The 13,737-nt window shown below is 37.2% G+C and overlaps 1 protein-coding gene across 1 annotated transcript in view; it reads right to left on the bottom strand.

Moving 5' to 3' along the window:
- The window catches only part of SLC4A1 (solute carrier family 4 member 1 (Diego blood group)), a 512,400-nt gene that overhangs the window by 460,470 nt on the left and 38,193 nt on the right, over nucleotides 1–13,737 (bottom strand). The window contains exon 3 of the mRNA XM_044055258.1: nucleotides 6,689–6,830. Within this exon, the coding sequence (XP_043911193.1) occupies nucleotides 6,689–6,830 (142 nt within the window). The remainder of the gene's footprint in view (nucleotides 1–6,688; nucleotides 6,831–13,737) is intronic.

Here is a 13,737-nt window from a genome sequence, read left to right as displayed (position 1 = left end):
TTCATGGGACATAGCTCTTCAAAGGTAAGTATTTACTTCTGAGCAAATAGATTTAAACCTCTATTGTTTCCATAGCTGCTGTGCTAATGAGTACATCTCACTTAGTCTAATTGTATAACACCAGAACGTCAGTCAGAAAAATCTGTTGTGTTTACGTAAGTGCCACTTAAAACACAAAGAGCAACTGGGAGAAAAAATCCATTTCTGTTTTAATTTAATGCAATGAGAAATGACTTCTTGATGACTGAATACCACTATCCTAATATCATCATTTGATATGGTTGATCATCAACTTATAATTAACACCCTGCAAACCCTCTGCCTAGATCCTAAAGCTCTCCTTTGGTTTACATCCTATCTTAATAACAGACAACAGGCTGTCCTCTGGCAGAATAAGCTCTCTAATCTATTACCAAACACACTTGGAGTACCACAAGGCTCCATATTAGGACCACTACTGTTTTCCATCTTAATTAATGACCTGCCTACTATTATACCAAACATCAGCTGTATCCAATACGCTGACGACTCCACTCTGATCTGCTCAGTTCTATCTCCCACTGATTTAAAGACGGATATCCATTCTACATTCACTACCATAGAAAACTGGCTCTCCAAGCGTCGTCTACTACTTAATCCCAAAAAAACTAAAATGCTCGTATTCCCACCAACCCAAAGGTCTGTACCCTTCTCCTTCACCATAAATGCAAAAGATGGGACAGTCATCTCCCCCGACCCCAATACAAAATTACTGGGTGTCATTATAGACAATAACTTCAAATTTGACCACCATGTAAATCAGACAATCAAGAGCATCAATAAAAAGCGTATGTCACTCTAGAGAATCAAAGCCTTCCTCACCCCTCCAGCTAAAATAGCCATTGCTCGCTCCCACCTACTTTCAGCACTCCTATATGCCTCCCCCCTTCTAGCCAATATAAATAAATCTGAACTTAATAGACTAACAACCTGTTATAATCACATTGCCAGGTTTGCTACAGGCCTGCCATTCAGAACCCATCACTGCATCAACCTCAAACAGCTTGGATGGCTGGAATTTCCTAATCTAATCCAGTACAATCTGCTGATAATGGCTAACAAAATCCTCTACAACCCAGATAATACACCAGCCCTTAGAAACTCTATCCTCCCCCATAACAACACAAGACTGCTCTGCTCATCTAATAAGCTACGAATCCAGACAACTAAAATTAACAATGTTGCTGGCATGGCCCTGTTTGCAAACTCGGTAGGTAGAATCTGGAACATACTTCCAGCTGGCATGACCATGCTCTCCTCCCTATGCCAATTTAAAGTCACAATTAAACAACATCTGGCATTAAACTGGTTATGCCACTGTGACAAGCCTGGTTAAGCCAACAACATGAATGTAATTTACTTATCTAATAGCTATTGTTAATTTCTCCTGACTATAACCAGGGTAATTTCTATCCTGTAAACTTGTCTAGTCAATGCTTAACTATGCCTAACCCCCTAACAGGGGTTAGGAGGGTGGCCTAATGGTTAACGTGCTTGCCTTACAAGCACAAAGTGCAGGGTTTGAGTTTCACAAGGGATAATTGGCTAAGCTTAAAATGGCTCGCAAGGGCAGTTAGCTTAGTATTAACCTATGTACTTTTGGAAATAACCTACATGTAAATTTGTACTATTTAGTCTGAAAGCATTTTTTATCTGCATTTTTATTTTTATCTGCATTTTTATTTCATATTATTTTTTATTTTTATTTTCTACATTTTTGTTTTGGTACTTGTATATGTTTGGAGCTTATCTCCCCGGGCCTCCGCTGTAAATGGACTTTGATCCAGTCGGACTATCCCGGTCAACAAATCTAAAATAAATAAAAATAAAAATAAATAAATAAAAATAAATCATTCCTTCATATTACTTCATCCCTCCTTGGTCTGCGTTTGTCTGATCCCCCCCCCCCCAATCTCTCCTTTGTTTCATTTTAGACACACCTATCCCATTCATGAATCTGTATCTGCTATCTACTCCCCTGGTATGTAGAAATACTTCCTGATATCCTTCTTACATTTCTCACTTGCCAGTTACTTTGTCTTCCCAATGAGGTTATATTTATGTTCACTGTTAGCACAGTCTGTCTTGTTTATCCCATGCTGACACTAAAGTATTTAAGTCATGCTTGACATTTCATCTGGAGTTTCCAGTTTAAGCATGTTCTTTCTTACCTTTTTTCTAGAGGTGAACTTTTTGATTATTTTACTTTTGTTCATTTTCGGAAGTAATACTACTGTTTGGTCTGCAAAGTGAAAACAAAAAACAGTAGGTTCATAAATTAGTAGATTAATATTCATAGATTAGTATTAGGCTAACTACCCTTGTGGGCCATTAGTAGTTTTACAGTTTTACAAAAATGATCCAGATATTGAATCTAGCTTTAATCAGTATTGAGAGTTCCAAGCTTTACACAAGCAATAATGCCTGACAGTGTGTGTGTTTATGTGTAATTAATGCATGCCTATCACCCAGTGGCGGTGGGCCTCTGCACTCCTGGGAGGATATTAATTACACACACCCTGGAGGGCATTATTGCACTTAGAGAATGGCCTGTCTATAAAATTGTTGTGTTTTACTCACTTATTTTTTTATTTACTTATTTTTTTAAGTGCTATATTATTTTTATATATATATATTTTTGATATAAAATAGTTCCTCCACCTAATGCTTCAATCTTGCTATTCTATATGTTAATGGTGTTGGAGGAAGCATTTTATATCCAAAATATAACACTTTAAAAATACCTAGGTATTTTTTTTTTTTGTTCTTTTCTGCTAAAACATTTGGTTTGTTGACAGTTATTAGTGATTGATATCTCTAAATGATGACAGAGATTTGAGTTTCAGACTTTCATTTTGTTTAGAGAATTCATTCTAATATAAATCCTGTTATTTAAGCAACTTTTATAAGAACAACAATTAAAATGTGTTCCTATTTTTGAGTATTTGTTCTCCCTTTATTTTTATTTATCCATATTTCTTCAGCTGAAAATTCGAGAGGTATGTAGACCTCTTTACCACTATTGCCAGTGGTCGATCTCTCTCATGTAGACACACACACACACACACACACACACACACACACACACACACACACACACACACACACACACACTTCTGCTTCAGAAAATGGAGCCTGACACAAATCCTAATGTTGAAGTAATGTTGTGATTTTATAACAGCGTCATGTAAAAATATAATGTTATTTTGTGCCTTTGTCCCCCGTTTATTTTATGCTTATCCAGATATGTTGAGGTAAGAGTGCAGACCTCTTAACTGCTGCTGCTACCAGGGATCGCTTTCATTCTTCATTCACACACACACACACACACACACACACACACACACACACACACACACACACGCACGCACACACACACACACACACACACGTGCGCGCGCGCGCACATGCACGCACACACACACACACACACACACACACAGAGTCTCTTTTGCTTTCATACACACATACACTCTTATTCACAGACATCTACACATACTTTGTTATTTTAAGTTTCTTTTCTTTTTTATTTTACACTCGCTAAGTAGCAAAAGTACTGCTTAATGAGTATAAAATAATGGTTCGATCGATCTCATTGTTCATTCTCTCTGTGTCTCTCTCATATACACACACACAGTCTCTTCTGCTTTCAGGCACACATTCACTCACACACATAGACAGAAACAAACACACTTTTACACATACACTTTTTTTCTGTTTATTTTTTTTTACACTCGCTAAACAGCAAAAGCACTACTTAGTGAGTATAAAATAACAGCTTGATCGATCTTGGTTTCACTCACATGCACTCATACACTTACACACACACACAGACATAAACACACACACTTTTTAATTTTCTTTTTTTTTTTACATTTTACACTCACTAAACAGCAGAAGTGCTGCTTAGTGAGCGTAAAATAACGGTGTTCATTAAGTTTTTACAGTCTGAGCTCCATGGCAACTTGATGTTCATTCTTCCATCAGGATGCCATCTATGGACCACCCATTCTCTAAAGAGTATTATGGTACAGAAGATTCCAGAAACATTTTTTATTTGTTATATTTGGTCATTACAAAATCATGGTAATCCACTGCCAGTTGCTTTATTGAAGTTGGTTGACTAACAGCAGTTGTTGGACACACACAAAAATGACAACTTTAAATGAAGGTTTTATCTGTTGAATTGTGACAATTAGTCCCATCACAACCAAATTATTTTAACACAGGACAATAATATCATACATTTATGGTGTTGATTCTATGAGTGCCTAACTGTTATTGGTCATGTCCACTTGAATAACAAAACTGTTAGGGCAGTCTAAAGCTTCCCAGTATTTTAACAGGCAAGCATACCCTGTTGGAGATAAGAAGGCATGAATGTTTACACACATACAAATTTTAATAAACTGTGATGAAATGGACATGAAAAGAGTATTAAGAAACTAACTCTGTGATGGTATTTTCATAGAGTCAGAGCCATGTGAAATACACACACACACACACACACACACACACACACACACACACACACACACACACACACACACACACTCACACACACTCACACACACACACACACACACACACACACACACACACACACACACACACACACACACGTTGAGTTGTTGTGTCAACTGTCATCATCTTCTCTATTCAATGCCTCTCTCTTGCCTTCTTACCTGATCGTCTCAGTTCTCAAGCTACCTCCCTGCATTAACATTTATGAAGTGTATTTACCCAAAAGGTAGCATGCCCTTCTAGTGGCTATTCTATATAAAAGAGAATATTGCCCTACAAAGGTGACATGATCCTCAATCTCCAATACCATTACCATTACCTATTTAATCATTGCATTTTGTCTGTCTACCTCACAGGTTGCATACCAGCAACATCTTCTACCCATTACACTCACAATACCACTAGAGCACTGACAAACACAGAAAAATTATTAATGAACTCAAGATAACCCAAACAACACCTGTTAATTCATGCATGGGTCCGTCTGACCTTCCAGTAAGGTAACCTACCTATCACTAACCAGGGGACTGCAAGCCATCTAGTAAATTTCAACAATGATGTAACCATCTGCTGAAGGGAATCCATATATTTACAAGTACAATTATACCACTCAGTTTTTAGAATCCTTCAAGGAATAAATGTTATATTTTGAAAAAAAAAAGATTACCATCAAGAAGAAACAAACAGCAGTGTTTCAAAATATACAAGTTCCAAAGAAAATTTGTTATACATGTTAGAGGTAAAGTTGCTTTTATAAAGTATACATACGTGTATAATGATTATTTATTAGCACTGACCATCATGTATTTAATTAAAGAATATATAAAATAGAAATAAAATGACTTGGAGGAAGTGATATCAGATTAACTGAAACAGGAGAACAATGAAAGAGAGCATAAAGGTAGGTCCCGGAGCGTAGGCTACAGAGGGTGAAGCAGCACTGCTAGGACAAAGGAAGTTATTGTCTAGCTGCACATGTGATTACTCTATGGAAATGTGCTGCATTCCACACATCTCATTTATGGTTTGACAAAGAATCGGGTGGTCTGCGGCATAAGCACAAACAGGAGCACACGATCTGCACCAAAAATGATAAGAGCAAAGAATAACAGTGTTTTGTTGTTAGGAAGGGCGGTGGGATGTTATAAAACATTCTTGTAGCTCAAGAGGAGTAAATACACAAGTGCACAACATGTCTTACTCAAGAGACATGTTAAAACAAGATGGTATAATGTTGTGAATAAGGATAAATATAAAATAAATGACTGAGTCTGAACAAAAGGTCCAAGACACTTTATCTATGCTATGATCCTTGTTATTCTCTGTAGGGGTAATATATACGTATTGACTATGGGATGGGTAAGGCCATTCTGTAACCAAATAGGATAGGTGATTTTAAGCACAAAATGGGAAATTAGCTAGGTTTAAAGTGGCCCACAAGGGCAGCTAGCCTAGTACTTACATATGAACCTATGACAATCAGTAATCTACCCAAATTAACAAATGTAGTTATATAAGTAAATAAACAAATAAGTAAATAAATATGGGAATGCAATTTTTCATGATAATACATGTCAAATGTATGCCGCAATTTCCATGAAAAGTCCTGGAGTCAAAAGAGTTTGATAAATTAAAAATTAGAAACTTTCTAAGTTTATAGGAGCAATATTTAACATCTGTCCCAATTTTTGGCCCTTTGTCCATTATTTCTGGATTTGTCCAAATTTCTTGCACGGAGAGGTTGAGAGGTATGTGAAAATGCCTTAATACTGTAACAACGGGCCTTAGATTTCACTGTCATTGTCAGCATTGTAGCTTAAGTTTCCTTATCTGATATGAAAGCTAGGGCCCCTTACAAAGCAGACATTGTGCAAGAAAAACATTACAGATTCTGAGAGCTTCAGATGGAAAATACAAAGACTACATACAGCACAGTAGCAGTAGGCAAACAGTAATCAAGACTGGCAGTATTTTCTTCATGCAAATCATATAGGTGTTTTTTTCTGTAAATGAAATATTTTTTCATTGCATTTTTCTTTAACACAAATCATTTCCCTGTTCCAGCTTTATTGACACAACCTTTCCTATTCAAATACATTTTTTTATTAATGTTGCAAATACATACTCTCGGCATCCATGGTTGCATCAATAAGACTTTCCTGATATGTTTCTGGAGCAGAGTCATCAAAGATCGGTCCAGAGATGGATGTGTCAAGGTCATCTACTGGTTCTTCCGGCTCCATATCCTTAAAAGCTTCCTTTCTAGCCTGGAAGAACAGAAGTGTTACATATTTAAAATAATAAACAAACTAAGCATTCTGAGTATCTTAATGTTTTTATTCCTGCTTTTTTATCAATATTTATTTATTTATTGTGCTTGTTTATCAGGATGGTCCAACTCGACCCTGAAAAGACCTTTTCCACAGAGACCTGGAGAGAAAAGCTCCAAAGGGTATATAACAAATATGAAGATAACAGTATAGCAATCAGAGTAACAACATTTTCATGCAAAAAGCAATTATATGACAAGTTACCTATTAACTGGTATAGACAGTGTTGGCTAGTACAGAGATATGATTAGAAAGAAGGAAGTAACAGCAAGCATATAACTGATTAGGAAAGATGTTATGTCGGGAGAAAATGAAGTCCATTAAGAGAAGATTAGAAGAGTAATTAAGGAGACACCTTAGTTAAGAACAGGAAAAGGGTAAATGCTAGACACTGTTTAATCTCTAACTATTCTTTTGAGTGTGTTTGTTTAGTCCCTGCAGCCATGTCTATCTCTGTCATCATTTCAGAGAATACAGGAGTTCACATGAACTGGGACTTGCAAACTGTAACACTGTCCTCACTAGTTGGCTCACATGGAACTTGTTTCTTCTTCTATCCTCAAAATGCATAGTCAGGTGGAATTACATTGCCTGTTAGCAGACAGATGTCCTATCTTTAGCATTTACCTTGAGAACCTCCTGGACACCGTGAAGTAAGGCCTGTGTTGTGGTCTGTATAACTCCTGTCCCTGCAGGATGAACAACTGTTTAAAGGATGTTTAGCTTCCCTTTCCCTATGCCAGTCTTTTAACTTCCATATTTTAATCCTGGACATCATTCACTAATATGCCTTTAGGTTAGTTATTGTCATTTCAGATCTCCATTCCTTTGGTCAGATGCATGCTAAGTAGAAGTGAGAGACTAGAGTTTCAGTGAAGATTTCCCTGGATATAATTCATCATTATCGTGAGAATTAGCCGCATAACAAAGCTCCTAAATTAGTATGTCTAATATAACACACACCCTGGAATCCATCTTCAACCCCTTTTTTCCCATTTTGCACATGGGGTCGAGGTGTCACTTCCACATGACAATCATCTCGAGCCAAGGTTTACACTGCCAGGTGACTTGCCCTGCCACAGTAGTTCATTCATACCAATCACTCGTGCACACACTATCACCTTCAGCCAATTTAGACTGTCCAATCCACCTACAGCATGTCTTTGGAATGTGGGAGGAAACCCATGTGACTGCAAGGAGGACATGCAGATTTTGTGCAGAAGGCACCTAGGCTGAGAATCAAACCAGAGGACTTCTACATGTGAGATGACAATGCTAATCGCTGCACCACCATGGCCATAAAACATAAACAGCAGTTGAAACTGATATAAAAACTTGCACAGAGACACTTGTATTGTGTTTTAGATACAGATATGCTAGCCACAGCACTAGATATCCCCCCAAATATTGATCACAACAAGTAAGAAGGAAGCACTTAATTAGGGAAAGGCTGCAGGGGATAAGTCAAGGAAGGTCACAGATGAGGAAGCAGTATCAGCTAAAAGGCTAGTACCGATGAGCCTGACACTTAGATTCTAGAGAAAAAATAAGTTGTGAGAATTAAAAAGGTACACAAGAGAGAATATGCAGGTATAATGCAGTTATTTAGACAAAGAAAACATCTTTAAGAGAAGATCTGCAAAGAAGCATGGACTTTTGCATGAAAAATAATTTGCAGTAAATAGATACTGCTTAGGTAGGTACACAGCAATAGTTTTGGGAGAATCTTTGGCCTGTTTGTTTTTTTATGGAATAATACAAACTTCTGAATGCTGATCATGTAGAATTTTACTGGATCATGATACTAGTGAAACATTTGTGTCCAACTGTGATGACCCAATCAAGCAGAATGCTTGTGATGGAGTGTGTTATTATACAGGTGGAAAATGAGTTAGGTTTTAATTAGTCAGTAAGACTTCAACAATAGATTTATTAGACCTGGTTACATTAGAGTTACCCACTGCCAAGCAATGGAGATTTTAGATATTAGACAAGGTATTAGAATATAGGAACCTGACAAGTTGATAGAAGACTGAAAGTGTGATGTAGATACTAGCAAACTTGTATGCTTGGCAAAAATATGGTCAGCTACTACCGTGTTATGGTCATTGTCATTGATGGTACAACCAGAGACATTATGGTCATGATGAATATGACTGGACACAGGTAAAGCTGCCCCCCGCCCCATTCTATCGCCAAAGATGTTCTCTAAATCTGAAACAGTAATACTGGGAGGCCTTTGAAGAAGTTTATACCTATAATGTGTTAACTTAGTGTAGATTAACAGGTGTGTTGTACCTTTAAGAAGCATTTCCAAGATCTGTGTGTGTCCATATATATATATATACTAAGCATGTGTTAGCTTCAGTGCCATTTTGAAGTTGCAGCCAGAATGTTAACATCCATTTGCATGAAAGCTAGTTTGTTTATAAGTTAAAGTTACTGAACCTTATTATGATGTGTTTGCATACAGTAAAGCTGCTTGAACAAGAGCCCACAATACTCACCTGTTTTATCCTGACCTGGCGAGCGACATGGTGTCAGAACCGGGATGGAAAGACTATTCGTCAGAGCCATGAGGTGCAGAGGTAATGGTGAAGGCAAACTAAAAGAACCAAGAGCAAAACAGGGCCAGAAACAAGTCAAAGGTAAAGAGAACACACACAAATGATTTATTTATTAAAAGAGGTTAAACAGAGCATTACAAGGGCATAAAACATATTGGCAAATAAATAGCATAGAAAAGTTTTTTTAAGCAAACGAGAAGCAGAAAAGAGCTCATTAATCAGACAAAATGTTTGAAACTGAGTTATTTGATAAAATGAGAATTAGAAAAAGTGCATAAAGCATTCAGAATTGCCACAGAATTGTAAAATAAGCATGTTTAAAGTAAAATAAGCATGTTTAGAGTTAAAATGAGCACAAGAAAGTATGATGGGCATGAAAAGAGATTAAAAGAGCAAAATGAACATAGAAAAAGGCCATAAAAGGCACATTAAGAGATTCAATGTGTGAAACAACTATAATAGAAAGGGCAGAAAAGGGCACATTGAGTATAATAAATACAGCAAAGGCAACTGCATGTGTTTTTGGCAAATTACTGTGTTTGGTACAAATTACTACTTTGCATTGATTGAAGCCTTGAATAGCATAACTAGAGTTGTTCGAAATATCTCAAAGTGTGTAAAAGTGCTTACAGTGTGTTCTTATTGCTGTGCATTAATTCTGAAGAGTTTGTTGTGTGCAAACTGCAACTATTTCATGAAGTGGAGTCAAGTGAAGCCATTTCGAAAAGTTTCTTGTACCTGGATGTGTCTGTTCACAAAGTGTCTCCATTACAGATTGTCTGTCACACTATACAAAATTGTTTGGCAAAGTGCAGCCCTTTTTGGGAAGTTCCAGTGTGCTGTGTACTGTTTATTCACAAAGTGCAGTTACTTTGAGGTGTTTCTCACTCTGAACCTCTCCTGCCCAATACATTCACAAACTGCAACTACTTCGTAACAGTTCAATCGCAAACTGCCATTGCTTTGAGATAGTGTATTCGTAAAGTACAGTTACTTCAAAATGTTTCTTGCCCTCATCTTCTATTGCTCACTTTATTCGCACTGTGCAGTTGTTCAAAATGTTTCTTAAAATTATGATAAATTACTTTGGCAGTAAAATGTTGATAAATGGCTTTGGCATTAAAGTAATTACAAGATAAAGGCTCATACGGTAAAATAATGATAAATTTACCTTTACAAGATAAACAGCTCATACAGTAAAATAATTTCAAGGCAAGTGGGTTTACAGTAAAGAGATTTTGAAGTGTCACAGTGCCCAGGAAACTTATTTCATGAAATTCAGTTATACAAAGGCTCATTGTGTTGTCACAAGTACTGGTATAAATTTCAAGCACATGTATATGTGTCTGTACAAGTGTGTGTGTTTGTGCATATTTGCAAGAGTTTTCAATGAGATATATCAATATGGCAGATGGATTTTTCAAGCCACAACCATTTGTGTTTGATTAGAATATTGCAGAGAATTGGAGAATATTTGAGCAAGAATACAATATACAGTATTTCTACAAGGAGCTTATTCTGATAAAGATGCATGTACCAGGGCATTCATTGTGCTGAACCTAGCAGGGTCAGAAGCCACTGAAAAGAGCGTTCATTTGTCTATGCACCAGCAGTGTATGAATGTGAAGGAGAAACCCATCATGTTGTTATGCAGACTGAATCAAGGGAAGACCCCGAGTGTTAAAAGTAACTTTTGTGGCCCGTGTTCTCTTCGGCTGGCATCAGATGTCCCACGTGCCTTGCAGTGACTGAGGCCTTTGTGTGTTGGCTGGACATTTGGTTTGCTGAGTGGAGGATGACCCAAAGGTTGGGAATACTGCAACATGGAAGAGAAGGACATCTATGGTTATGGTAAGATTTTACACAACTATTCTTTCTAAGGACTTAAACCTTCCCTGTGATATAAATAGAACCTGGTGGAGAGACAGGTATGCATCCCATAGACTACCGTGTCTCTGGAACAGGCTCCCCATCCATGTGAAGCAGAGTTCATCTCTAACCCAATTCAAGTGCAATTTGGATAATTGAATGGGGAACAGGAGATTCATCCCTGGTTTGGCACCTGTGTCTCTAATGGACACAGGCAACCTGCAAATCAGGCCCCTGCTTGTAAATGTTTCAACTTCCAAGGCCCTGCTTACACTTATCAAGGGTACCAAAACTTGTCAGAGATTTGAGATGTATGGCTAGGCTTAAAAAGGCCCTTGTGGTCATTAGCCTAGGAAACACCTATGAATCTAATCCCCAGACTAATGTTATACTAGACAGGCATTTGTTTTACACGAGAGATCAAAAGCAAGGGGAAACTTTTGTAGCTTATATTACTGACCTTAGAAACTAAGCTAAAATGTGTAGGTTTGTTTTTTTAAAGGATGAGTTAATAAAAGACAGACTCATGTGCGTTATTAATAATGCTGCTGTGAGAAAGATTTTGCTTCATGACAGTGATTTAACACTGAGTAAAGCTATTGAGATTTGTCAGATTCATGAAGTTACAGAAAGGCATACAAATATGCTTGCTAGTGATAAGAGCATGGTTTCAGTTGGCTTCAGAGCTCATGTAGACAGCATGCAACATGTGACAGACAAAAGCAGGCCCAAGCACATGGAACAAGCAGCCCCCTGCAGGACTTCCAAGTAAAACCTGTAGTCTTCTAGCATATTCTAAGAACAGTTCAGTTAAAGGAACATGCTCAGCGTAAAACCAAGGGTATCTAGTGCAAAACAGATGTTGCTCAGTACAGCATAAGAGTGAATCAGCAAAACCCAAATCAAGCTTTATTGTTAACTATTACAATTGTGGTGCAATTGTGGTGCCAACCATGAGTCCAGAAGAGAAAAGTGAATAGCATTTGGTCGTAAGTATAAAAAAATGGAACCATTTCCAAAGATTCTGTAAATCGAGTTAACACCAAGCACGTGTTAGCTTCAGCGCCATTTTGAAGGTGCAGCCAAAATGTTAACATCTATGTGCATGATAGCTAGTTTGTTTATAAGTTAAACTCACTTAACCTCATTTATGATGTGTTTGCATACGATAAAGCTGCTTGAACAAGAACCCACAATGTTCGCCTGTTTCATCCTGACCTGGCGAGTGACACTAAGATTATTATACATATGAAACTGATTCATGTCCATGGCTGATCAGATTTGATACTAATACTGCAAAGAAAAATATAGTGAACTATAAGAATATCTATTGTGATTCTGCTGCTTTCATTTAAGTTATTGGAATCAGTTGAGTTTTGGTGGGAGCTTCATAGGAACCAGGGTTTGTTCCTATGTCTTAATTGAAAAAGATTAATGGAAATAATATTAAAATCTTAGTTTGCTGAAGAATTTTTAAACATTGATATAAAGTTTAGCATGGTAGTGCAGAATATAGTATGTGTTGTGATGGTTGGGAGAATCCATTGTAATAGTAAGTGAATTGTTGGGCATTTGGGAAATTGTTTGCTATTTCTAAACATAATTATGCTACATGGTAGGAGGTGGAGCTTGCCATTGATGGAGTAAAACATGCCGTAAACAGTTCTGTGTAACAGGTTTCTTATTTCACTCCCTTGTTAAGTTAAAGGCCTCCAGCTTATTTTTGGCTAGAGTACATTGCACAGTGAGTTGATAATGCTCTTGTTTTTGAACTGCATTCTAACTTGTTGGCTCTATTATTGCCCTAGGAAGGAATGGTAACAGGGTGCCATTCATAGTAATGGAAACTGTGAATGACCCACAATTTGTGATGCTTGATTAAAGGATCAATCATTTAACAAACCTGGTGGTAAAAATCCTTCAGGAGGCAGTTGCTATTAAGAGTGAAGTGGCTGAACACCAACAGACACTTATGGGATGTGTGACCAAGGCAGCCTTTTTAGAGCCAGCTATGAACATTCAGGTAGCTTGACTGCACAGCATGTTATAACTAAAGAATTATTGCAATCAAGGTTGATATAATCTACTTACAGGAATGTAAAACAGCAAGGCATCATACTTATGTCCTTAGTAATTTTTGGCAAGAGACCCTTGTGTAAAGTTTAAATAAAGCTAAGACATGTCCTTATTGGAGTAAGTTGGCAACTTATGGAAAAATATACTGATAAAAGTAAAAGGACCTCTGGGCAAAGTTCAATACCCAGTTTGACCCGATATAGATAGGTTGTTTAGATGGTACTAATAAAGATCTATCCATTCTTTGCAAATTATTTTGCAGGAACAAATGGAAGTGACCTTACTGAAATTCCAGTTGTTATAGTTGGTTACTTTAATACAGTTATGCATAT

Source organism: Protopterus annectens, chromosome 13.part0 (assembly GCF_019279795.1).
Source record: "Protopterus annectens isolate FY-2018-M chromosome 13.part0, PAN1.0, whole genome shotgun sequence".
Taxonomy (NCBI): domain Eukaryota; kingdom Metazoa; phylum Chordata; order Ceratodontiformes; family Protopteridae; genus Protopterus; species Protopterus annectens.
The sequence above is the reverse complement of the archived record's forward strand: the minus strand, read 5'-3'. Positions and strand labels throughout refer to the sequence as shown.